The 25,924-nt window shown below is 38.3% G+C and overlaps 2 protein-coding genes and 1 non-coding gene across 14 annotated transcripts; all 3 read left to right on the forward strand.

The window, feature by feature from the left end:
- The first annotated feature begins 10,032 nt into the window (after nt 1-10,032).
- On the forward strand, nt 10,033-12,559 carry LOC123467742 (serine/threonine-protein kinase/endoribonuclease IRE1-like). The gene is made up of 6 exons (XM_045167538.1): nt 10,033-10,612; nt 10,682-10,830; nt 10,918-11,211; nt 11,285-11,400; nt 11,476-11,744; nt 12,544-12,559. The coding sequence occupies exons 1-6, from the start codon at nt 10,368-10,370 to the stop codon at nt 12,557-12,559; spliced, it is 1,089 nt and encodes a 362-aa protein (XP_045023473.1). The 5' UTR covers nt 10,033-10,367.
- A 2,570-nt stretch (nt 12,560-15,129) lies between these two features.
- On the forward strand, nt 15,130-15,642 carry LOC123467746 (protein VAPYRIN-like; the record flags this gene model as incomplete). Its single annotated transcript, XM_045167544.1, has 1 exon — nt 15,130-15,642. A coding segment is annotated over exon 1 (495 nt), but the record flags the coding sequence as incomplete, so codon positions are not given.
- Nucleotides 15,643-18,641: 2,999 nt separating this feature from the next.
- On the forward strand, nt 18,642-25,691 carry LOC116923735. 12 transcript variants are annotated; one of them, XR_006641849.1, is made up of 18 exons: nt 18,642-18,707; nt 18,768-18,860; nt 18,941-19,398; nt 19,480-19,537; nt 19,598-19,708; nt 19,793-19,954; nt 20,203-20,955; nt 21,048-21,199; nt 21,444-21,529; nt 21,593-21,699; nt 21,769-21,898; nt 22,029-22,236; nt 22,314-22,761; nt 22,840-22,977; nt 23,054-23,596; nt 23,682-24,940; nt 25,106-25,284; nt 25,338-25,691. It is a non-coding gene; the product is annotated as an uncharacterized LOC116923735 (transcript). The 12 variants fall into 12 exon arrangements; XR_006641848.1 differs by having other exon boundaries at nt 18,643-18,707; nt 25,106-25,691; XR_006641851.1 differs by lacking the exons at nt 25,106-25,284; nt 25,338-25,691 and having other exon boundaries at nt 18,647-18,707; nt 23,054-23,333; nt 23,524-23,596; nt 23,682-24,211.
- Nucleotides 25,692-25,924: the final 233 nt, after the last annotated feature.

The following is a 25,924-nucleotide window of genomic DNA, read 5'->3' on the forward strand; positions in this document are numbered from 1 at the left end:
CCATGGCAATTGAAACACTCGAAGCGACCTCAGTTTTTTACAATTTACTACTATTAAAATTAATATTTTCTCATAAAAAAAAATATCATTTAGTAGCTGAGATAATAGGCTACAATTCTATATAATTTTTATATTAAATTTTTCAGTTTTTTTTTCAAGAAATACAAAAAACCAAAAAGTGTATCAATTGCCCCCACTCTCCCCTACTTGCAGAGGACAATGATACAAACATTTTTAAGTCTTGGCTTACTGACTGGAACAAATAACCCTCGATTGCATTTATTTTAAATACATTTGGGCTATATTAACATTGAGGAGCTAAAAAAAACAAAAAACTTGTGGCGCAATAGACAGGGAGCAGTCTTACAAAGGCAACATTATATGCAAAGATAACTGACAGAATTGGGTTTGAAACAACTGGCCGAACCGTCCAAGTTTATCTTGCAACGAAGACTAAAGTAAAGATAAGAAACGAAGCAAACAAATGTGAAAAAAACAAACAAGAGAAAACGAAACGTAGTTCCCATTTCATTTTTACTTGCTGATGAGGTAAGCAACTTGTCAACAAATATACTGTGCAATAGTGCGGTCCGACGGTTACTTTTGTTTTTGCTTCAGCCAAACGTATAAACTCCACCCGCAAGGTGGTCAAAGTAAGACGAAGTACTTACTGACATTCAAGATATGTAGTGATATTGGTCATTATGGCGAATAAATTTAAACAAAAACAAAACAAAACAAAAATAGAGCCAAGCATTTAGAGGGCAAACGATTTAGATTGGGATAGCAATGATGCTGTACCTGACCATCGTCAAGCGCAGTTTGCACTCCATTCGAATGCGGCCAAATAATAGAACTGAATGTCGTTTGCAAAAATAACGTTCTTATTATTAGTGTAACGAGCCAACTGCAATATTTACGCTTTACAGAAGATGGCAAATCTGCACGGACATTGAGTGTACGCAAGGTGTACACAAAGGCAACGCCCACATGACCAAGTGACCGCGCGCCACCGCTATCTAAGCCACACCCAATGTGCCACTTGCAATTCTGTATAAAAGCCGTGTTATTCGCAACAATATTCAGAGTAGAGTAGTGCCATGCTTCTTGGTTTGATTGTATTGCTATTGTAGAAGTCTAATAAATACACGCCTGGCAAATCTTACAATTGGAGGTCCCAACGAGACTTGAAATTGAAATAAAAGATTCTGTCACCGGTATAAGAGACTTCGACACAGTAGACAATATAATTGAATCAGGAGGATAAAGTACTAATAATTTTTTTTTACTTCTTCTCTCTTCTACTTGCGTCGGTCAACAAAATCCATCACGGTAAGCGAATGCAGAAATCTTTTTACCACACACTACTCTCAGGACCGACTCCATTTACCCAGACTTAACTAACGAAACTTCACCATCACTAAACCCAAATTTGAAAACCCATGATATAACAAATCCTGACTCTGAAATCAAAACCCCAAGAGCCGCATTTATTCTCAGCTGGAAAGAATTAGTTGAATTAGAATACAAGTATACTAAGGAAAAATCAAAAAGTTATCAAACAACTTCAACAACAACCACGATAAAAGAATTGGAAGCTAGAAAAAAGAGGCAAATACAGCGGCGCATAACGCCTTATACCAATTTGCGTACTCAATATTAAAAGAAACTTTAAATACGCCAGACGAAATCACTCACGAGACAATAAGTAAAACAACAAAAACTATAAGAGATCAGATTCAGTCACTCGGAGGAGAATTTAGTAACGTAGACACTCTTTTACAACAGTTAAAAACTGTTAACGGTAAAGAGAAAGAATTCTTGATCAAAGTAAACACCGTTCTCCAAGAAGAAGCACTTGCGCAACAAGTCGCAGAGAAAAAACGAACAGAAGAAATCCGTTTAGAAAACTTTAACTTACAAAAACAAATTGCAAAAAAAGAAAAGAACCCCAATCAATCGACCGAAAAAATAATAGAAAGTAACGAATTCTTAAAGAATTCACTAGAAAAAACTTATCAACGAATCAGTGAATTAGAACAAATACTTCGAAAAAACACAGAAAACGAAGAATATCTTAAAAAACTATTGAAAAAGAAGGAAGAAACCACAGCACACGTAGAAACCGAAGGTCAAGAAAATATAAACAAACTTCAAAACGAAAACAAGTTACTCCTAGAAAGTTATAATACCGTTAAAAAACACGAAAAGGCGCAGAAAGAAAGAAGCGACGAATTAGAAAAGGAGGTAAGAGAATTGAAAAACTCTCTGGAAACAACAAAGGGAGAAAGAAGCTGTCTACACAAAGGACAACTAGAATTAGCCGCAAGGAATAGAAACCTCGAAAGACAAATAAGAGATAAAGAAACACTAATTTCAACTCAGGAGAGCAAGATACAACGCCTTGAGGAACGTCTAGCGGAGTATAAGCAAAAAGAAGCTTTTACATCGAAGCAGAAAGCGCAGACAATTCTAGAACAGAAGAACATACAGGAGAAGTTTCAAAACTAATAGAACAAATCAATGACCTAACATCACTAAGCGAAATAAACGACAAATCATTACATTTCGAATTAGATACCGAACACGTTTTAAAACAACAGCAAACTATTGAAACTCTAAAAAAACAACTAGAGTCCCAGAATAAAACAATAGAATTATTGCAGAAACAGAACGAGCTTTTTAACAAAGAGAAACCAAATTTTAAAATCATGGGACTTGACCACGAAACTTCCGAGGAGACTTCGAGACACAACCCAATAGGAAAATCAACAGAAAAAACCCCTACCGCAGAAGAAATAGACATGATCAAAACCTTTACTCAGCCAATAGTAAAAGTATTGGGGGAACTGTTCTCTCGAGAAGATAAAAAATCCATCCCTCCATACAAAGGAAAAAGCACAGACAAAATGATAACGGAGTGGCTTAAAACAGCTGAGCACGTAGCAAGAAACAACAATTGGGACGACACCCAGAAATTACGTTTCTTTTCAGACAGACTTAAAGGTGAAGCTCTGGATTGGCACGAAGAATACGTATCGGAGCAAGGAGAAGAACTTGAATACGACGACTGGCGATCAGCAATCATAGCAAGATTCCAAGACGCCTATGATCTAGCCGCCTTAAAGAAAAAATTGTTGCAGCTAAAACAGAAACCGGAAGAAAACTGCAGAGCATTCGTGTCAAGACTTAACAACCTATACGACGGAATCGAAGGAAAAGAAGAAAAACTTGACCACAACAAGACAGTTGTGGAAGACCAGCTCTTGAGTAAAGTAAAAAGATGCGGGATACCACCAAAATTAAAATTTTAATCCAAGGGATCTTACCAAAAATAAAAACGGAACTTTACCTACGAATGCCAGAAGATGCCAACGACTTCGATGCACTATGCAAACAACTGTTTATTTCGGAACAGATCTTGCAAAACAAAGAAAACAATGACGACAAAGAAATAACAGCAGTCATTGCCGGCATTGCACACCATGGAAAACAACAGGATTTCGAAATAGAGAAATTAAGACAGAAAATTTTGGAGATGGAATGTGCTAATAAAAATGAAATATCACAGGAAAAAACTGCAGTCATAGCAGCAACTGACCAATACGAGCCCCGCAGATCACAATCACGGGAACACAATTCAAGACCACAGTATCCGAGAGTGCGATTTAATAATAATCAGCAAAACAGCCGCGAATCAAGCTACTCACGCAGCCGAGAACCAAGTTTTTCCAGAAGCAGAGAAGCCAGCCCATATAGAGACAACTATAACGCCCAGAGGGGAAGGGAAAGTTTTCAAGAATCAACAACGCAACGCCAGACACCTTATTCATACGGGCCACATCAAAATGGCCAACGGCAACTAAACCAAAGACAATTTCAACGGCCGCAGAATAATTTGTATCAACCGCGAAGGAATATTTACCAACCCTCAAATTTTGGGAACCCTCAAAATCAGCCATGGCGTGAATCAACTGGTGATCAGTATCAACCACGAGGACAACCTTTTCACAACACACAACCAGCGAAAAACAGTGACATTACGTGCTACAAGTGCAACAAAAAAGGACACATTGCAAGAGAATGTTGGACAGATATGGCACGTATCAACCGTCAACCACGACGTCAAATGTAGGAAACCACTCACTCTATAATTCTAATAGCATTAATCACTATCATGTAAAACCTAACTTTACGGCGGAAATACCTAAACTTATACGTATCCCAATTAGAATTTGTGAAAAAGAAACAAAAGCTTTAGTAGACACTGGTGCAGCAGCAAGTTTAATTTCATCTAGCTTTTATTTTAACATAAGTAATAAAAATTTAAAACAAATAATAAATAGCGATGATCCGATATTTAGGACAGTATCAGGACAAGAGCTAAAATCATTAGGCCAATATGAATTTAAAATAACAATAAATAAGAATCATTTCATTAACCACAACTTCTATGTAATGGAAAATCTTAATGAAAATTGTATCTTAGGATTAGATTTTTTGGCTAGCAATAACGTAAAAATTAACACTAAAAATAAGCAGATCAGTTATGATCACTATGGAGTAGAACATAGTTTTTGCGAGAGTATATTGCCATTGTATAGCATAACTTTTTCCGAAGTGGGAATAAATATCCCACTAAGACCTTTATCCAATGTAGAAGAAGAGGAACTTCCGTTAACTACAAAAGACTACATTAATTTAGAAGCTTTTAGTCAATTAGATTTATCAAGCCAGGAAAATAGAAAATTAGAAAAGAAGGACTTTAAAATACCCAATTTTCCTAATGAAGTAAAAACAAAAATTGAATGGTTGCTTGTAAAAAACGAAAGATTGTTTGCAGATAAAGAATCAGACCTTGGGTTGGCTATTAATGTCAAACATTTCATTAATACGGGAGCTAGCGCACCAATTAATCAGCGTCTGCGTAGAACGCCTGAAACGCTAAAAAATACGGTAAAATCGAAGATTGATAATATGCTACAAAATAAAATAATAAGAGAAAGTCATAGTCCATTCTCAGCAGCAATCGTAATGGTTAACAAAAAAGATGGTGAAATGAGAATGTGCATTGACTATAGACAATTAAACAAAATAACAATAAAAGATAGATATCCCTTACCTAGAATAGATGATACCGTAGATGCATTGTGCGGTTCAAAGTATTTTTCAACATTGGATTTATTAAGCGGATACTGGCAAATAGAAATAGAAGAAAGCGATAAATATAAAACAGCCTTTATATGTGAATTTGGACAATATGAATTCAATCGTATGCCATTTGGATTAACAAATGCACCAAGCACTTTTCAAAGAGCAATGAATAACATCCTGAAAGATGTACTTTTTAAGTTTGCATTGGTTTATCTAGATGACATTATTGTTTTCAGTAGTTCAATTGACGAACATATAAAACATTTAGAAGAAGTTTTTAAATTGTTGACAAAAGCGGGTTTAAAACTAAAACGAAAAAAATGCGAATTCTTTCAAGAGAAGTTGGACTATTTAGGTTACATAGTATCAGAACAAGGCATAACACCAAATCTTAAAAAATTGGAATCAATTATTAATTACCCTGCACCTAAAAACACAAAAGAATTGAGTTCATTTTTGGGACTAGCAAGCTACTATCGAAAATTTATCCGAGCTTTCGCTGATAAAGCTCATCCATTGACGGCACTGACAAGGAAGTCAGTCGAATGGAAATGGGGGGAGGAACAAAGGGACGCCTTTAATTGTATAAAGAACTGCCTCATATCTAGACCTATTCTGAGCTATCCCAATTTCACGCGCGAATTTATCATCTATACGGATGCATCAGGATACGGAATAGGAGCAGTCTTGGCACAAATACAATCTCCACCTCAATCAGCGGATTCAGCTGCGACCGACGAACAGGATCACAGTGAATCAGACGACCTAGAAGTCGTCATCGCGTATACTTCTAAACATCTGAACGATCGTGAAGCCAAATGGTCAACAACAGAGAAAGAAGCATATGCAATCATTCATGCTGTAGATGTATTCAGAACGTACTTATACGGCCGGAAGTTTACGGTATTCACTGATCATCGACCTTTAGAATGGTTGATGAGCAAATCCGAACCGGCAGGACGACTAGCAAGATGGGCATTGAAATTACAAGAATTTGACATCGTAATCGGATATCGACCTGGTAAGTCACACCAAAACGCCGACACTCTTAGTCGTATTCCAATATTACCCATTGCTAAAGTAGAATCGAAAACAGAATCCCAGGTTAATAATTTGGAGAAAGAATGGACTGAATTACAGCATGAAGATAACTATTGCCGAAGAATAATAGAGAACCTTAAAAAGATACAGAACGGCAATAAAAAAGGAAATATAAATGGATATAAGTTAAATGAGAAACAAGAACTAATTGATAAATATGGAAGGATAGTAGTTCCCATTGTGAAAATAAGAGAAATCATGGAGGAAAATCATGACCACATATTAGCAGGACATTTAGGTATAACAAAAACTCTAGCAAGACTACAAAGGCAATACTCTTGGCCTAATATGCGATCTGATGTCACAGCATACGTTAACAGTTGTTTAAAGTGTGCAAGACGAAAAGCATTTGGCACGAGTAAAGCACCATTGCAACCTTTGCCACCAGTAGATAGGGTATGGGAAAGAATTGCAATGGATGTAGTTGGACCAATTCAAGAAAGTGTTAAGGGATATAAATATATTTTAGTATTGTCAGACTATGCCAGTAGATTTGTCTTTACATTTCCAATGAAAAATCAAACCGCACAAACAATAGCCAATATCCTAGTAAATAAGTTAATAACAAAATATGGAGCCCCAGAAATCGTGTTGACAGATCAAGGAACAAATTTTTTATCAAATATTGTTCAAGAAATATGTAAATTATTTAAGATAAAACAAATGCGTACCACTGCATATCATCCACAAACCGATGGATTGGTAGAAAGGTTTAATAGAACGCTATGTGATATGCTTGCTTGTTATGTGGTAGACGAACCCGAGGAGTGGGATAGGTATCTGCAATTCGTCACATTCGCATACAACACGTCTAAACAAGCAACTCTTAAAGATAGCCCATTTTACCTTTTCCTTTATAAAAAAAAAAAACATAAGAAGAGAGAGAGAGAAGTAAGTCTCTCCATTAATAGTAAAAAAAAAAAAATTTTTAAATAAAATAAAGGAAAAGGTATACCAAAAAGAAAAAAAAATGAAACAGAAGAACTTTGAAAAAAAAACATAAAACAAAACAAAAAGAAAAACAAACGAACAAACACAAAATTACATGAGTTCTCTCGAAAAAAAAAAAAAAAAAAAAAATTATTCCATTAGACTATTGAATTTCTTACATTCTTTCCATACGTATGTCGTGTCATATGTTGTGATACCATAAAACAATGTTCGTGTCCAACAAGTATAAAATAATTTGTTATTTCTTCTTGCTTCTGTGTTCTTTTGAAATATTTGCATTTGAGTTGTTCCCTCTCTGATTAAGCCATAAATTGCAGAACTTCCCATATTTCACTCTTTTACGATAGAAGTAACAGACATTTTTTAACAGTAACAGTAGATTTTATTAGAAGTCCATCTGTTACACTTATTCAGTAGCAATACAACATTGGAAATGGTAAAAAGTGAAGTAAAGAAAAAAAAAATAATAAGTAAAATTTTGATAGTAATGTATGCCATTTCAATTTAACAACTCCCATTTCTCTAAGAAATTCGTAGACGAACGAAACAGTTGAAATTTTTCTAACTATATATCCCACTATATATCACTTCCCTTTTATGATTTTCTATAGCTTTGCTATCCCTGCAAAGGCTTTTTCCATATACACAACACATATAGCAGCGCCACCGCTAGCGCATTCCATTTTTACACACCCCAACATACGCTAAGTTTTTTACTTTCACTTTCGTTTCCCTACTGCAGCTTCCCCGCCGCAGCAATATTGAAAATATTCTAAGTTCCCTTTTGCCGAAGGCAACTTTTCCTACTCCCCTTATTCCATTTTTATTCCCCTCCGCTTCTTCCCCCATTTGCACTTTTCCCCTGCATTGGACTTAGAAAAAAAAACGAGATATGCGCATGACCTTCCACGGCAGAAAAATTTTCCGCCGTAAAACTTTGAAACGTTTCTTTCTCGTCAGCATTTCCACATGATTCAATATTTTTCAATTCTTTCTTTTTGATAATTAAGCTCACTTTCCCCTCTTTCCAACGATATAAATTTGTTCGAAAAATATTGTGTCCTTCTACCATAAAAACTGTTATATTACGACACCCCCTATTTTTATGTTATTTTGCCGTGGCGTAGCCGATGAAAAGCCGACGGGAAATCGTTGACCTTTCAAAAGCCGTCAGAATTTTTTTCTTGTTGTTTTCTCTCTTTTACTTTGACGTTTACTTCCATTATTTCTTTTTCATATTTGATTATCTTAACTTAGTAAACCCACATGATGACTTAGACTAAGTTGACCAGTATACTGTTCATTTTTTTTTTTGATTTACCATATATTTTTACATGTACAAATGTCCTCGTTACCATTCCTACTGCTGCTATGCTTTTACGGGTTACACCCGCAGGCATTTGAGACAATTGTGTGCGATTGTTCTGAACCGAAGAATATGGGAATTATTCAATTTCCTGATGCTGATTGCAAGCCGAAAATGAATTCCACGAGAGCTGTTCCAATAGAGAAATATTCACCGCGTGACTATGAACTTTTTCGGTCAAACAGTGATCGTGCCTGAGAAAATTCCTATAGACACAACGGATTCCGAGTGCTAAAAAGAAAAAACAAGTGTACCAACAGCCAGACATCATCTAAAAGAAAATAACACCCCATTATTTTAATCATCACCAATGCTACAATATTTTAGACGCTTCTTATAACTATATATTTTGGCACAATTCACGTTGCCTTCCTAAGACCTGTAGTCTGCACACAAAGGTAAAATTGGAGGACCAATTTATCCTGCCGCACAGGGGGAAGGAATGTAACGAGCCAACTGCAATATTTACGCTTTACAGAAGATGGCAAATCTGCACGGACATTGAGTGTACGCAAGGTGTACACAAAGGCAACGCCCACATGACCAAGTGACCGCGCGCCACCGCTATCTAAGCCACACCCAATGTGCCACTTGCAATTCTGTATAAAAGCCGTGTTATTCGCAACAATATTCAGAGTAGAGTAGTGCCATGCTTCTTGGTTTGATTGTATTGCTATTGTAGAAGTCTAATAAATACACGCCTGGCAAATCTTACATTAGCAACTTCACCGATGCCTCGCTTTTAATGACATGTTATTGGATTAAACTGGTCGCGTTAGTTGTCCTCCATCTTCAACAGATGTGACTAAGGTATTCAGAGCCGCAAAACAAAATGCATTAGTTTTATTTGAACCGTATCAAAAGGTTGTAGCGAACTGAGGTTTACTTGTTTCAAGCCGATGGTGTAATTCGCACTCGGCTTTAAGCACCGACATTTCCAAAGGGTTCACATAAAACAGTTGCGATTTCAAGTTGTTTGATGCTTGTTTCACCTCCCAATTTGCATCGCCAACAGCAGCTTTAAAATGTCATCAGGATGAACACACAGCAGCAAGATCTGCTATTTTTTGCCTCGTTGTATTTAAGTTGGTGCAATTATCGTCTTCTTTACAGGTTTGTTTCAGAATAACATGCGTTTCAATACTAAACAATACTATATTTACATTATTTTTAAATCTAATATACACAAATACACTATATGTTCATTATAAAAAGGACGTAGGTTTTATTAACAGTATATATTTATATCAAAAGAAAAGGCGAAAAAGCTTAAATGAGGCCTTTGATCATTCTGATGCTATTTCATTTTTTAAGGAAAGATAATAAGAAAATAACGTGATAATGGTATACAAGCATGTCGAAAGAAAATGGAAGTGCAGAGTGCAATAAGTATATAAAGCTCTGTGATAAAACGTCTTAATACACGCAGAAACCATTAAAAGACACGAATGGAAAGGTGCACTGAGAGAATAATGAGTTCGATGTAAGATCATTTAACAAGTCAAGAAGCAAAAATGTCGTTAAAATGATCTAAAGACATTGTAAGAAGTAAGTAAAAAAAAAAACTTGACTGACATTTCACTCGGATCAACAGGTATATAGACGACGCGATAACACATCATTATCTAAAGTGGACTCGAAAGTTATATTCAATGCTTTAGAGACAGATAAACTGTCTGATAAATTCAAACCAATTTCGAGTTGCAGGTGAGTGTTGTCCAGTGGCAAATTGCATTTTTCAACAGAAGCTCGCACAAGTTCTTGTCTCGCTGTGTAGTCTCTGGTGCAATAAAAAATGTTATCGGAGACTGATACCGTGAATGTAGGTGACATCCGATTCGATCGCAAAGATGTTTTGGGGAGTGGTGGCTATGGCTCAGTGTATCGTGGTAATTATAAAGGTCAAAGTATAGCCGTCAAAAGAGTTGAGAAGAGAGCCGGCAGGGTTCAATTGGTTGAAAACGAGTTAAACATTCTGAAGAAATTAGATCATCCCAATATAGTGAAACTCCTTCACTTCGATAGCGATGCCGATTTCCAGTAAGATTATTTGCGATCATTTTTAAAAAGAGAATTCGTATACTATTTCTGTGATTACTGGCGTTTCAGATACTTTGTTCTGGAAATCTGCAACACATCATTGGAACAGGTGTTTCGAAATCGAGATTCTCGGGAAGAGGAAGGAGGAGAGAATTCTCGGAAAGATAAAAGACCTACATTACCGAATAATTTTGAGGTTTTCTTCCAGTTAGCCTCTGGTCTCAAATATATTCATTCACAGAAAATAATCCACCGAGACATTAAACCGGGAAACATTCTAATTTCTGTGAAACCTAATGACCTAGGCGAAGAGATAACGATCAAATGGGCTGATTTTGGATTGTCCCGAGCAGTGAATGAACGAGGAACATTCACGATGAGTGGAGTCAGAGGAACATTACGTTGGTTCGCTCCTGAAGTGTTGAAAATACATGGCGAAAACCTACGCATCGAAGAAACTAGAGGAAACATTCAAAGCGACGTTTTCGCAGAAGGCCTCGTCTTCGGTTATATTCTCTTGAAAGGAAGTCATATCTACGGTCAAAAGGAAGAAGAAATTGTGAAAAACATCAGGGAAAACAGGCCAATTAATATGGATCGTTAGTAACCTAATATTCTATTAGATCACATAAAAAAAGCATTATCAATAATGTTTCCAATTTTTTATTACAGAGATTCACCAATTGCATTGGGCACGTAACTTGATTGAACAAATGCTGACCAATACACCTGAAAATAGAATTACATCTGAAGAAGTTGTTGCTCAACTTCAATCGACAAGAATCAAGGTAATGACGTCAACCAAGTTTAAGGTTTTTTTCTGGAATAAAATTTGAGTTTCCAAACAAATATTTTCCATTTAGCTAATCGAAGAAGAAAAAAATCTGCGTCGTCTGTGTGCAGATAAGTCTACAATGTCCGATTTTAGGAAAAATATTGAACCTTTAATCCAAATCGGCATCGACTTTAACGCAAAGGATAAAGGTGGTTGGAACGCTCTACATCATTTGTGTTTTAACAGTTCAAGTCCACACTTAATCGAGGCAATTCAAGAATTGATCAAACTCGGTATCGACAAGGACGCAAAGACGGAAAAGGGTTGGAATGCACTTCATCTTTTGTGCTCAAACAGTTCCAGTCCACACTTAATCGAGGCAATTCAAGAATTGAGCAAACTCGGCATCGACAAGGACGCAAAGGAGGAAGATGGTTTTAATGCACTTCATCTTTTGTGCTCAAACAGTTCCAGTCCACACTTAATCGAGGCAATTCAAGTCTTGATCAAACTCGGAATCGACAAGGACGCAAAGACGAAAACCGGCGGGAATGCACTTCATGTTTTGTGCTCAATCAGTTCCAGTCCACACTTAATCGAGGCAATTCAAGAATTGATCAAACTCGGCATCGACAAGGACGCAAAAGAGAAAGATGGTTGGAATGCACTTCATCTTTTGTGCTCAAAGAGTTCCAGTCCACACTTAATCGAGGCAATTCAAGAATTGATCAAACTCGGCATCGACAAGGACACAAAGACGGAAAAGGGTTGGAATGCACTTCATCTTTTGTGCGCTAACAGTTCCAGTCCACACTTAATCGAGGCAATTCAAGAATTGATCAAACTCGGTATCGACAAGGATGCAAAGCAGAAAGATGGTTGGGATGCACTTCATCTTTTGTGCTCAAACAGTTCCAGTCCACACTTAATCCAGGCAATTCAAGAATTGATCAAACTCGGCATCGACAAGGACGCCAAGACGGAAAAGGGTTCGAATGCACTTCATCTTTTGTGCTCAAACAGTTCCAGTCCACACTTAATCGAGGCCATTCAAGAATTGATCAAACTCGGTATCGACAAGGACGCAAAGGAGAACAACGGTGGGAATGCACTTCATTTTTTGTGCTCAAACAGTTCCAGTCCACACTTAATCCAGGCAATACAAGAATTGATCAAACTCGGTATCGACAAGGACGCAAAGCAGAAAGATGGTTGGAATGCACTTCATCTTTTGTGCTCAAAGAGTTCCAGTCCACACTTAATTGAGGCCATTCAAGAATTGATCAAACTCGGCATCGACAAGGACGCAAAGACGGAAAAGGGTTCGAATGCACTTCATCTTTTGTGCTCAAACAGTTCCAGTCCACACTTAATCGAGGCCATTCAAGAATTGATCAAACTCGGTATCGACAAGGACGCAAAGGAGAACAATGGTGGGAATGCACTTCATTTTTTGTGCTCAAACAGTTCCAGTCCACACTTAATCCAGGCAATTCAAGAATTGATCAAACTCGGCATCGACAAGGACGCAAAGACGGAAAAGGGTTCGAATGCACTTCATCTTTTGTGCTCAAACAGTTCCAGTCCACACTTAATCGAGGCCATTCAAGAATTGATCAAACTCGGTATCGACAAGGACGCAAAGGAGACTAACGGTGGGAATGCACTTCATTTTTTGTGCTCAAACAGTTCCAGTCCACACTTAATCCAGGCAATTCAAGAATTGATCAAACTCGGCATCGACAAGGACGCAAAGACGGAAAAGGGTTCGAATGCACTTCATCTTTTGTGCTCAAACAGTTCCAGTCCACACTTAATCGAGGCCATTCAAGAATTGATCAAACTCGGTATCGACAAGGACGCAAAGGAGAACAACGGTGGGAATGCACTTCATTTTTTGTGCTCAAACAGTTCCAGTCCACACTTAATCCAGGCAATTCAAGAATTGATCAAACTCGGCATCGACAAGGACGCAAAGACGGTAAAGGGTTCGAATGCACTTCATTTTTTGTGCGCTAACAGTTCCAGTTCACACTTAGTCGAGGCAATTCAAGAATTGATCCAACTCGGTATCGACAAGGACGCAAAGCAGAAAGATGGTTGGAATGCACTTCATCTTTTGTGCTCAAAGAGTTCCAGTCCACACTTAATCGAGGCAATTCAAGTCTTGATCAAACTCGGCATCGACAAGGACGCAAAGCCGAAAGATGGTTGGAATGCGCTTCATCTTTTGTGCTCAAACAGTTCCAGTCAACACTTAGTCGAGGCAATTCAAGTCTTGATCAAACTCGGCATCGACAAGGACGCAAAAACCAATGCTGGATCGAGTGCGCTTCATCTTTTGTGTCGTTACAATTCAACCCCACAATTGAACGAGGCAATTAAAGTCTTGATCGAACTCGGCATCGACAAGGACGCAAAAACCAATGCTGGATCGAGTGCACTTCATCTTTTGTGTTCTTACAGTTCCAGTCCACACTTAATCGAGGCAATTCAAGTCTTGATCAAACTCGGCATCGACAAGGACGCAAAGCAGAAAGATGGTTGTAATGCACTTCATCTTTTGTGCTCAAACAGATCCAGTCCACACTTAATCCAGGCAATTCGAGAATTGATCAAACTCGGCATCGACAAGGACGCAAATGACAACTTAGGCTATAATGCACTTCATCTTTTGTGCTCAAACAGTTCCAGTCCACACTTAATCCAGGCAATTCAAGAATTGATCAAACTCGGAATCGACAAGGACGCAAAGGAGAACAAGGGTTGGAATGCACTTTATTTGTTGTGCGCTAACAGTTCCAGTTCACACTTAGTCGAGGCAATTCAAGAATTGATCAAACTCGGAATCGACAAGGACGCAAAGACGAACAACGGCGGGAATGCACTTCATTTTCTGTGCGCTAAGAGTTCCAGTCCACACTTAATCAAGGCAATTCAAGAATTGATCAAACTCGGCATCGACAAGGACGCAAAGGACATCAACGGCGGGAATGCACTTCATGTTTTGTGCTCAAACAGTTCCAGTCCACACTTAGTCGAGGCAATTCAAGAATTGATCAAACTCGGCATCGACAAGGACGCAAAGGACATCAACGACGGGAATGCACTTCATGTTTTGTGCTCAAACAGTTCCAGTCCACACTTAATCGAGGCAATTCAAAAATTGATCAAACTCGGCATCGACAAGGACATAAAGGACATCAACGGCGGGAATGCACTTCATGTTTTGTGCTCAAACAGTTCCAGTCCACACTTAATCGAGGCAATTCAAGAGTTAATCAAACTCGGCATCGACAAGGACGCAAAGGACAAAGATGGTTGGAATGCACTTCATGTTTTGTGCTCAAATAGTTCCAGTCCACACTTAATCGAGGCAATTCAAAAATTGATCAAACTCGGCATCGACAAGGACGCAAAGGACATCAACGGCGGGAATGCACTTCATGTTTTGTGCTCAAACAGTTTCAGTCCACACTTAATCGAGGCAATTCAAGAGTTAATCAAACTCGGCATCGACAAGGACGCAAAGGACAAAGATGGTTGGAATGCACTTCATCTTTTGTGTTCAGACAGTTCCAGTCCACACTTAGTCGAGGCAATTCAAGAATTGATCAAACTCGGCATCGACAAGGACGCAAAGACGAAAAAGGGTTGTAATGCACTTCATCTTTTGTGCTCAAACAGTTCCAGTCCACACTTAATCGAGGCAATTCAAGAATTGATCAAACTCGGCATCGACAAGGACGTAAAGACGGAAATGGGTTGGAATGCACTTCATGTTTTGTGCTCAAACAGTTCCAGTCCACACTTAATCGAGGCAATTCAAAAATTGATCAAACTCGGCATCGACAAGGACGCAAAGGACATCAACGGCGGGAATGCACTTCATGTTTTGTGCTCAAACAGTTTCAGTCCACACTTAATCGAGGCAATTCAAGAGTTAATCAAACTCGGCATCGACAAGGACGCAAAGGACAAAGATGGCTTGAATGCACTTCATCTTTTGTGCTCAGACAGTTCCAGTCCACACTTAGTCGAGGCAATTCAAGAATTGATCAAACTCGGCATCGACAAGGACTCAAAGGACATCAACGGCGGGAATGCACTTCATGTTTTGTGCTCAAACAGTTCCAGTCCCCACTTAATCGAGGCAATTCGAGAATTGATCAAACTCGGCATCGACAAGGACGCAAAGGAGAAAGATGGTTGGAATGCACTTCATCTTTTGTGCTCAAAGAGTTCCAGTCCACACTTAATCGAGGCCATTCAAGAATTGATCAATCTCGGCATCGACAAGGACGCAAAGACGGAAAAGGGTTGGAATGCACTTCATCTTTTGTGCTCAAACAGTTCCAGTCCACACTTAATCGAGGCAATTCGAGAATTGATCAAACTCGACATCGACAAGGACGCAAAGACGGAAAAGGGTTTGAATGCACTTCATCTTTTGTGCTCAAACAGTTCCAGTCCACACTTAGTCGAGGCAATTCAAGTCTTGATCAAACTCGGCATCGACAAGGACGCAAAGCAGAAAGATGGTTGGAATGCACTTCATCTTTTGTGTTCAAACAGTTCCAGTCCACACATAGTCGAGGCAATTCAAGAATTGATCAAACTCGGCATCGACAAGGACGCAAAGCAGATCAACGGTGGGAATGCACTTCATCCTTTGTGCGCTAACAGTTCCAGTCAAGACTTAATCGAGGCAATTCTCGAATTGATCGAATTGATCGAACTTTGCATCGACAAGGACGCAAAGCAGATCAACGGTGGGAATGCACTTCATCTTTTGTGCTCAAACAGTTCCAGTCCACGCTTAGTCGAGGCAATTCAAGTCTTGATCATACTCGGCATCGACAAGGACGCAAAAACCAATGCTGGGTCGAGTGCACTGCATCTTTTGTGTTCTTACAGTTCCAGTCCACACTTAATCGAGGCAATTCAAGAATTGATCAAACTCGGCATCGACAAGGACGCAAAGGATAACAAGGGCTCGAATGCACTTCATTTTTTGTGCGCTAACAGTTCCAGTCCACACTTAATCGAGGCAATTCAAGAATTGATCAAACTCGGCATCGACAAGGACGCAAAGCAGAAAGATGGTTGTAATGCACTTCATCTTTTGTGCTCAAACAGTTCCAGTCCACACTTAATCCAGGCAATTCAAGAATTGATCAAACTCGGTATCGACAAGGACGCAAAGACGGAAAAGGGTTTTAATGCACTTCATCTTTTGTGCGCTAACAGTTCCAGTCCACACTTAATCGAGGCAATTCGAGAATTGATCAAACTCGGCATCGACAAGGACGCAAAGGATAACAAGGGCTCGAATGCACTTCATTTTTTGTGCGCTAACAGTTCCAGTCCACACTTAATCGAGGCCATTCAAGAATTGATCAATCTCGGCATCGACAAGGACGCAAAGACGGAAAAGGGTTGGAATGCACTTCATCTTTTGTGCTCAAACAGTTCCAGTCCACACTTAATCCAGGCAATTCAAGAATTGATCAAACTCGGCATCAACAAGAACGCAAAAACCTCTTATTTTTTTGGCTGGAGTGCGCTCGATTTGTGTAGGAGAAATAACTATCTTAAAAACTTCAACGTGGATGAAATCTTTAAAAACGTATGAGGGCCTTTACAACAATAGAGGAGAGTGGGGGCAATTGAGACACAGGGCAATTGAAACAAAAATTGTTTCCCTCGCCGTATAATAGAAATTTTCTTGAAAAAATTAGGGTTAATAGAATGAGGGGGTTTACAAGTTTAGAAAAATTTACGAGTTTTTTTATTAAAAACTTTTTAAGATATCTCGAAAAAACTGTTTTTTGTTCTCCGTCTGTTAAATTTGCGTTTTCAATTTTTTTGTTTTAACCCCTAAAACGCTACGCTTTAGTAATAAAATTAGTTTCAGATGATTTGCAATTCATTTTTCTACAATTTAATGTCATTTAATTTTTCCCTGCATTCTTAAATAATTTTAAATAATTAAATGTAACGATGACCCTATTGCAGGGCAATTGAAACACTTTGTTTATATTCCCTGTCTGCGAGTGGTTGCATTTTTTTTGCAAGTATTTGACGTAATTCATTTAAACAAATGTAAATCATCATGTTATCACAACTATAATACTTGTATTCGCTGTTTGGGATTTATTTAAAAAAGCATGTTGCTTAATGGTTTTTTTTTAAATTTAATTATTTAAATATTTTAAACTAAATTACGATGTACTTTAAGCATATTTTAAAAATCTGTAAATCGCATTGTACCTAATGGTAAAATTTGATCACACTAGCAGTTGTGGCTGCTGAGATATTGTGATTTTCATTTTATGTGGGTATGAAGAAGCTTCCTTATGGGAAAACCCACGTTGCAATTGCGTCGACACACCGTTTCAATTGCCCTGCTTCCCTGGCAATTGAAACACTCGAAGCGACCTCAGTTTTTTACAATTTACTACTATTATAATTAATCTTTTCTCATTTTAAAAAATTTTGTTTAGTAGCTGAGATAATAGGCTACAATTCTATATAATTTTTATATTAAATTTTTCAGTTTTTTTTCAAGAAACCAATCCTTTTTAAATTTTTTTTCTATGAATATTTGTTCAAAATTTTTAATAGAAATAGATTGATCTTGATGAGGGCTATTGATATCTGTAAATATTATTTAATTTGGACTTATAGTTTTTCCTCAAAAAATTATTTAAGTTTTACATAAATCAGGGAGGTGGGGGTTACCTGATACCCGTGAAACTACACCGACCTTAACAAAAAATTGTAAACCAGTTTACTACCCTAGTAAAATATTTTAATGCGATAATTTTGCACAAATGGATTGATCTAATCAAGAGCTATCCATTCCTGTAATTTTTTTCAAATATAGAGCTTATGGTTTACCGATTATAATTCATTTAGTTCACGATCCGTCAAACCAAACCGACAAAAATATCCAATCGGTTTACTACTCGGTTAGGTATTTTTTAAGTAAAAATTTTACGGAAGTGGATAGCCCCCATCATCGGCTATCCATTTCTGTAAAATTTGTTTATTTAGACCTAATATTTAACCACCGCGCAAGATCGTGATGACTGTGGAGAGGACAAGGGGAGAAGATAGAAACGAACCAGAGCTTCCAAATGAGTATAATGTCACATTTTTAAAATGTTCCTCGACTTCTTCGTGATGGCTAACTGTTAAAAAAGGAGGTCAACAAATTTATTAAATACAATACAAAAAACATCGCTTCCGTCGTCACCGAAGATCAGGGCCGTTACATTTGTTTTGTCAACAGTTCCATTGGATTAGTCGAATCACGTACCGAACTCGTTTTTCGTGTCGAAATTCAAGTAAGTAATTAAATTGTAATCTGGTCAGAAACGTCGAACGTCGTCGTCGCCGCATAGAATGCACAGCACATTTAAGTCGCCGAGCCAGAAACGTCCGTCACCATCACGTGTCATTTCTCCGGTAGTCCCAGCTCAATCATTTTTACATTTCTTGTTAAATGGAATAACAACTTAACTGAAAATCTTGAAAAAAAATTTTAGGCCGGTTGTCAGTTGGCTCAAAGATGGCCAGCGCTTCTTGGTGGGTAATAGTGGTCGTGTTTCTTCTTCATCCGGCGACGACGGCTACACCGATATGGTCCAGTTATCCATTTCGTCCGTCCAACGTGAAGATGAGGGAATATACCAATGCCTGGCATCCAATGACGAAGGAGATTGGGCCCAAGCATCGGCCCAGCTGGCCATTGGAGCATTTCCTCCTCATTTGAAAGAAACGTTCAGTCGGCAAGTTGTACATCCGGGAAGTTCAGTCTAGTTGAAAATCTTTAGCCTCTGGCACTCCACTGCCTCATTTCACTTGGACGCTGGACGGGTTTCCGTTATCGCCCGTTTCCGAACGATATTTCCTCGGCCAGCAGCAACAAACGGGTCACGACGATCTTGTAGTGGCTCATCTCAACATAACCCACGTCCGAGTCGAAGACGGAGGCAATTACAAAGTGAGTTTTCGTGCAATAGGTACCGTACGTTTTTCTAGTAATTCTTCAATTAAATGGCGTTTGTGGCGTTTGTGCGAACAGTGTGTAGCGGAGAATCGAGTGGGTCGCGTAGAGCATTCAGCCAATTTGCATATTTACGGTAAACAATCAAGTCAAATGAGCGCAGTCAGCCGATGAAAAGAGGAATTTGATTTTTCAGGAGCTCCTTATGTGAGACGGATGAGTACAGTCGTCGGAGTTGGTGGCAAACGACTGGAATTACCTTGCCCTGTCGCTGGTTATCCCATTGAGGCCATCACGTGGGAAAAAGGTGACAATAAAAATAAAATTACATTTGCTGAATTCAATCAAATAGTCAGAAAAACGTGAATTTAGACTTGACTGTGTTAAACAGACGGACGTCGTTTGCCGCTGAATGGCCGTCAGCGACTTCAATTCAATGGCAGTTTGACGATCGATCCGTTGGATAAGAGCAGCGACGCCGGTCTTTATAGTTGCGAGGCGCGTGGCCAGAACGGACTCTCGGCTCGCCAGTCACTTCAACTCAACATCCTCGGTAAGTTTCAGCCCTTTTCTTTCCCTCTTTTTATCTGGAAACTTTGGCTTTTCCTTTAATAGGGATGAATAATCAAAGGCTAAATTAAAATCAACCATAATTCGAGTAGTCCTTTTTTTTTCTATCGCATTTTCTTAGAAGAAATGATGGCACTCGAGTTGATTAGAAAGAGTAAAAATTATAGATCCTCGGCAAGAAAAAACTAAACTTAAAAGATAACCTTTTGTTTGATTTTTTCCTGTTCACAGCTTTGCGAAAATATTGACTCGGCGCCTTTTTCTTTTCCCCCTCCGCCCTGTAAACTTGCTCGGTCGCTGTGTATACTCTTTGATGATGAGAAAGTCAACAGCGCTTTTCTATCCGGTCTGGAAGCAGAAAAAAAATTTTAAAAAAAGGAAGCAATGAAAGCAAATGAGACAGACCGACTATATCGATCCAGCAGCCAGAAGCCAATTTAAGTCTTTCCCCTTTTATTTTTGTGAAAAACAAGAAAAAGGAGATGAGTTAAGTGGGTAGGAAGGATAAATTTAGAAATTTCTCGACGTTTTTTTGTTGTTGCTTCCGGTCGCCGGAATTTCGTTAAAAAAACAACAAAAAACACGAAAAAAAAACGATATTGGATACAGACGCGCCTCATATAATGACAATGAGCGATTCGGCCATGTTGAATGCCGGCGAGCGATTGGCTCTTCAATGCGCCGTAGTTAAAGGTGGATTGCCGTTGTTCGTCAGCTGGTCGAAAGATGGCCAAGTGATTGCACCGACAACTGCAACGACGACGACTAGCGTCCGTTTGGTGAACGAATTCACAGCCACGTTGACGATTGAATCGTTGACTGGACAACATGGTGGATGGTACGTCTGCCGCAAATATATAATTTCAGTTACAATAGTGCAATAGAAAAAAAGTGGTGGAAATATTTATCAGGCTTTAGAGCAGCATTAGCCTTTGCTATATCTCCACATCATGTAAATGGAAAATCTCTGGAACTTCTTGTTGAGTATGTCAGATCGTAAATAGTATTGTTAGCTGAACTTACCGTCTTTCTTAGACAACATGATATTTCAATAGTCCTTTTATTTTTAACACCAGGAAATGAAGCCATTGTGCATATTGCATCAACCAAGGGCGAAATGTTACCACATATAGGCCAATGTTACAACGGACACATGAAGTCTGTATGTTGGTACAGTTTATCAACAGGCACAAGAGCATGTTCGGGCAATAATTGTGGGATAGTTTAGGTAAGCTTTTTTTGCCATTGCAACAAATCTTTTCATGCACCCTTGGAAATAGGTAATGTTTGTCTTTCATCCTTGTTATAATGGTTTATTATTTTTTGGTAGGATGCATCGTGCAAACCATGCTTCTTTTTTTTTTTAACTCTTCCATTTCTTTATTGCCACGAATTTTTTTTTTTTTTTTTCGGGGATTAGGTGATAATCAGGACTTTGTCTACCTATAACTTATTTTTTCTTCTTTTTATAGGTAGATTCTTTGCTGCGTCATAGCTCGGGAGTCGTAACGGGCAATATCCTTGTGCATTAAGTTGGTGAACTCTTGTGTTCCATTGGGTAATGTTATCAAATCTTAATGTGCTATTTGTGAAAGATTTTATTATTCTGTATGTTTTAAAGGAAAATATTTCAAATTGATTTATTTGCATGTTACGGAGTTGTATTTTTCTGATCTGTGGAGCCTGACATTTTCCACAATTTCTATCGGCGGACAAAATGTCTTTTAGGTAACAGCCCGACATTTCAATCTCCGATTTTATGACGATAACGAAACCCCCATTTGGTTGTCTATGTAGGATTGGTAGCAGCTTACGAAGCAGTAGGTTCCAACATCATCTAACGTCTGCTTTAGTAATGGCAGGGATGTGAATGATAATTTGTGAAATCAAACAACTTAAGCAGGTGCCTAGCTCAACAACTCCTATGGTAAATATTTGTCCTTGTTATGATACTTAATTTTAAAGGTTCTAACTGGCTATTTTTATTTTCTTTATTGTTTGTTTCTTTTTTTTTTTTTTTAATTTTTATTTCTCCATTTTCTTTTTCTTTTCTCCAGAAATCTAGATTGGTGGTGGTAGTTATAGGGCGCCTGTTCAGGCAACAGTTTCGTTTTTTAATCCGCCAAGGATTTATGCGTTATTGCGTCTACTGTGTAGCCTGAGTAGCATACGCAAGGGGGCGTTTATCTACATTCCTGATCACCAAGCAGTTACAAATATGTTCTACACTGATAAGCATCCGAGGCAAAGTGCGAGCTGAACTAGGTATTTTGATAATCCAAATTAAAATGTGTTATGGCAGTATGATTGTTCCAGTACTCATTATTTCTTAATTTGAAAAGTTAATTGCCCCTCAACTCCAGAGGGCACTAGTTTACAGCAACTCGGGCTCACCCTTTGGGTAATTTGAGATACTTTTCTGGACGGTTCAGAATCTTATTATTGGCCAAAATTTGATACGAGATTAATTGATACTTAGTCCTGTCAGACCTCAAATTCTACGGTTTATAATTCTTGTTCTATGACCGATTTTATTATTATTTTTTTTATACAAAGAGTGGATTCTCATTTCTTCTTCATATCAGCGAGCAGATTTGAGGTTTAAAATTGTTTTAGGTTGTTAAGCAAGTCTGACTTTCTACGATGTGCATGGCCGCCAAACTTTGTCGTTATATCTGACTGTTAATCGGTAAGAAAAACGGCGAATTATTGACGATACGTTTGTCAAAATGGCAAATACAACGCCTAACGATTTAAATCTAACTTGGGATAATCTACTTCTCGGACAAGGTATCAACCTTCTCTTTTTTTTTTTGCTTGTATTATATTGCCTAATATTCAATGTCATCACATATGAAAATATTACAGGTACTTTGAGACCGGATCTAATTGAGTCCGCTTTCCATATGGCTTCTTCGCGCACTGTTGCCATAAAGACTCGTCATAACGATTCCGAAATGGTTCGTCAATTGCGCATTCACGGCCGTGTAGTAGAACCTATTAAAGGTATTTGCATTAAGGTTTTTCCTGCGTTATGACAATCCAGTAAGATCTTTGATCTTTTCGCATTTTTTCCCAACAGACTTCCTTAAAGATGAAGTAAGAGCCTTAGGTCGTGAGCTGGGTTTGCCCGCACAATTACTGGAACGTTACCCGTTTCCTGGTCCCGGCTTGTCAATTTGAATCATTTACGCCGAAGAGCCGTTCTTGGAAGCTAATTTCGATGAGACGCAAGTGCTGATTCGTTCGATGGTCCATTATGCCAACATAGCAGCCAAGGAACATGCCTTGCTCAATCGGATTGAAATCGTGACGTCGGAAGAAGAACGTCTTCTTCTGGGAGAACTGTCTAGTCGTAACCAGTATGTTGCCACGCTACTGCCTATTCGCACTGTCGGTGTTCAGGTACAGGAGGTTGCAGAAAAATGTGTCGGGTATGGCAAACAAAGCATAGGGAAAACCGCCACATTTTTCTGCAATATACTGTACAACAGATTCGCAATTTAGACGTTGTCGTAATAATGCCGCGATCGTAATCAACTCTTATTCAAGGTAGATGATAGGTGCCACCGTATCTACGCCAAGGTTTTTTTTTTCTCTTGTCTATATCTTTTAATGGCCAGTGGTATGTCCTTGATGCTCGTCTTATCAAAACACTTGTTTACATTTTTTTTTTTTTTTATTTTTTTATTGTGTCACTTATGACGAAGGGTCCTTGTGATCATGGCCAATGGCTTGAGCCGGATACCAACGACTATGGCACCTGTCGCCCTTCGCCTTGCCCAGTAAGCAAATGCAACGGTCGCCAGATCTACTGGAAGTCAACACTAAATTCTGAAGGTGGCTGTTATAAATCGTTCACACGTGGGCCTTGCAGGCGAAGTAGCTATTTCCTCGTTGAAGAATATGGCACTCGAAGAGGTCGATGTGTTTCTCAATTTGGATCATCCTATGAATCCTATGTCCTTCCGTCACGCTATCCCAGGATGAGGAACCCTTACGACATGATGTACTCCAACAACGCGATGAGCCCATGATCGAAATTTGGCATGTATCCGCCGTTTGGCATGCAGGAAGATTAGCGGAGACCACTATCCTGACATTCCCAGTTTCGATTACTGAACTAGAAACAGTTTTACAGAACCATTCACATGGTTTTGTCTCTATTATTTCATTTAAAAAATGCGATTGCAAATTTTCTATTGTGACGTATGGCGGATAAAAAACAACCTTAATTAGTTTTAATGCATGAATTCGTTAGCCAATAATATGTGTATGAAGAAAATGTTTTCATTTTGAAACAGAGTCATGGAACCCATCGGTTTCCATGACTCTGCTTTGAAAGTTTGAACAGGGATTTCTGTTTTACCTTTCTGCGATGCGGCAACACAGCATTGCATGTCGATCTGCGAACGTTTGACAACTCGCTGGTATTGCAATAGGTTAATAGTTTTGTGTCAAGTAAATTTCAAGTGCGAGTAACTGCTGGAAGATTGCAAGCGAAATCTGCATGTGTAGTGTCATTGTTCTAAGTGTTGGAGACTTTTTCGTTTTGATTAGGCATTCATTTTTGGGAACAATACCTGAAGTTGGATATCGCCTAGTGATATTTACATATTAAGTCCTATTTTAAGACACTTGGGGCGATACGTTTCGCAACAAAGATCTATACAGTACTTAAAAGATGACTCACAAGCAGTACGCCACCGCGATTGAGACAAGGTAAAACACAAAACTATAAAGCGCCATTTAAATTCCTCATTCTAACAATAATTTAAGAAAATGTAAATGTATACTTAGCTGTGGTAATTATTTCGTTTACATCAACTACACTTCAATAATTTACAAGTGGAAAAGTGTTGCCTATAAGCAACAAGAAGGTATTGTGCATGTTTATGAGCGAATCATGGCTTAATGGGTGAGCATCGGATTGTACCGCTGGATGTTTGTGGATCAAATACCATCAAAGGTAAAAAGTACAAAATATGTTTACTGATTCACTTTATTGACGTTATCACCGTCAGTTTAGAAGCGTTTTAGTAATTTACTTTGGGATACTTTAAACTATTATTACAAGTGTGAACAAGTTACCTTTATAAACCTACTTTTAAATAAAAAACAATTTTATTTACAGTTTTCTTCACCATGACATACTTGGAATTTATATGCCAATACGTGTAATCCATCAAGGATACTGAATTTCACAACTCCTGAATGGGATTCGAACCCAATGTATAGAGAATTCCAGTCCACCGCTCTACCATTGAGCTATGAGACATATTACTGAGAAATCTAAGTCTTCAACACATTAAGGTAACTGTGCAAAGTTGTACATAGGGGATCAAATATCAATGGGGGGGATATAGGGGGGGTTGCCAGGAAGGTATCGCATCCGCCTAGCAGCTCCAAGGTCCGTGGTTCGATTCCACGGAGGTTCCCGATGTCCTGGGCTTCCAATCTTCCACGTCTCCCAGTCGGGTCGAGAAACTTCCCCATTACGAAGTAATGGGATGGATATTTTGGCAATGTTTAATATAATATCCAATAAAAAATCTTAATAAATTGTTTATTTTGATTTATCGGTGTGAATGCGTATTTTGTTACTTGAACACTTTACAACGTACTTTAGCCATTGGCATCCTCTGTCGAAATATCTCACACATACTGCTTGATCAATATTTTGTGTATATAAGATTGTAACATATAGTTTCTCAACTGAATCTTTTGATCATCGTAGTATTTCTTTCGACTCTTGTAGGATTTGAACCCTTAAACTTCGGCGGTCCATGCCGATGCTCTACCACTAAGCCATAAATCACATTAGTAAGTTTTCTATATTTTCGTGTTAATTGAGTTCAACAAATGTGGACTTAAAATAATATTTGCAGCGTAATTTAAGATAATTTCTTATTAACATGTAAGTCCATCTTATAGAAACGCAATGAAATTGACA

This window comes from Daphnia magna, unplaced genomic scaffold (assembly GCF_020631705.1).
Source record: "Daphnia magna isolate NIES unplaced genomic scaffold, ASM2063170v1.1 Dm_contigs221, whole genome shotgun sequence".
In the NCBI taxonomy this organism is placed as follows: Eukaryota; Metazoa; Arthropoda; class Branchiopoda; order Diplostraca; family Daphniidae; genus Daphnia; species Daphnia magna.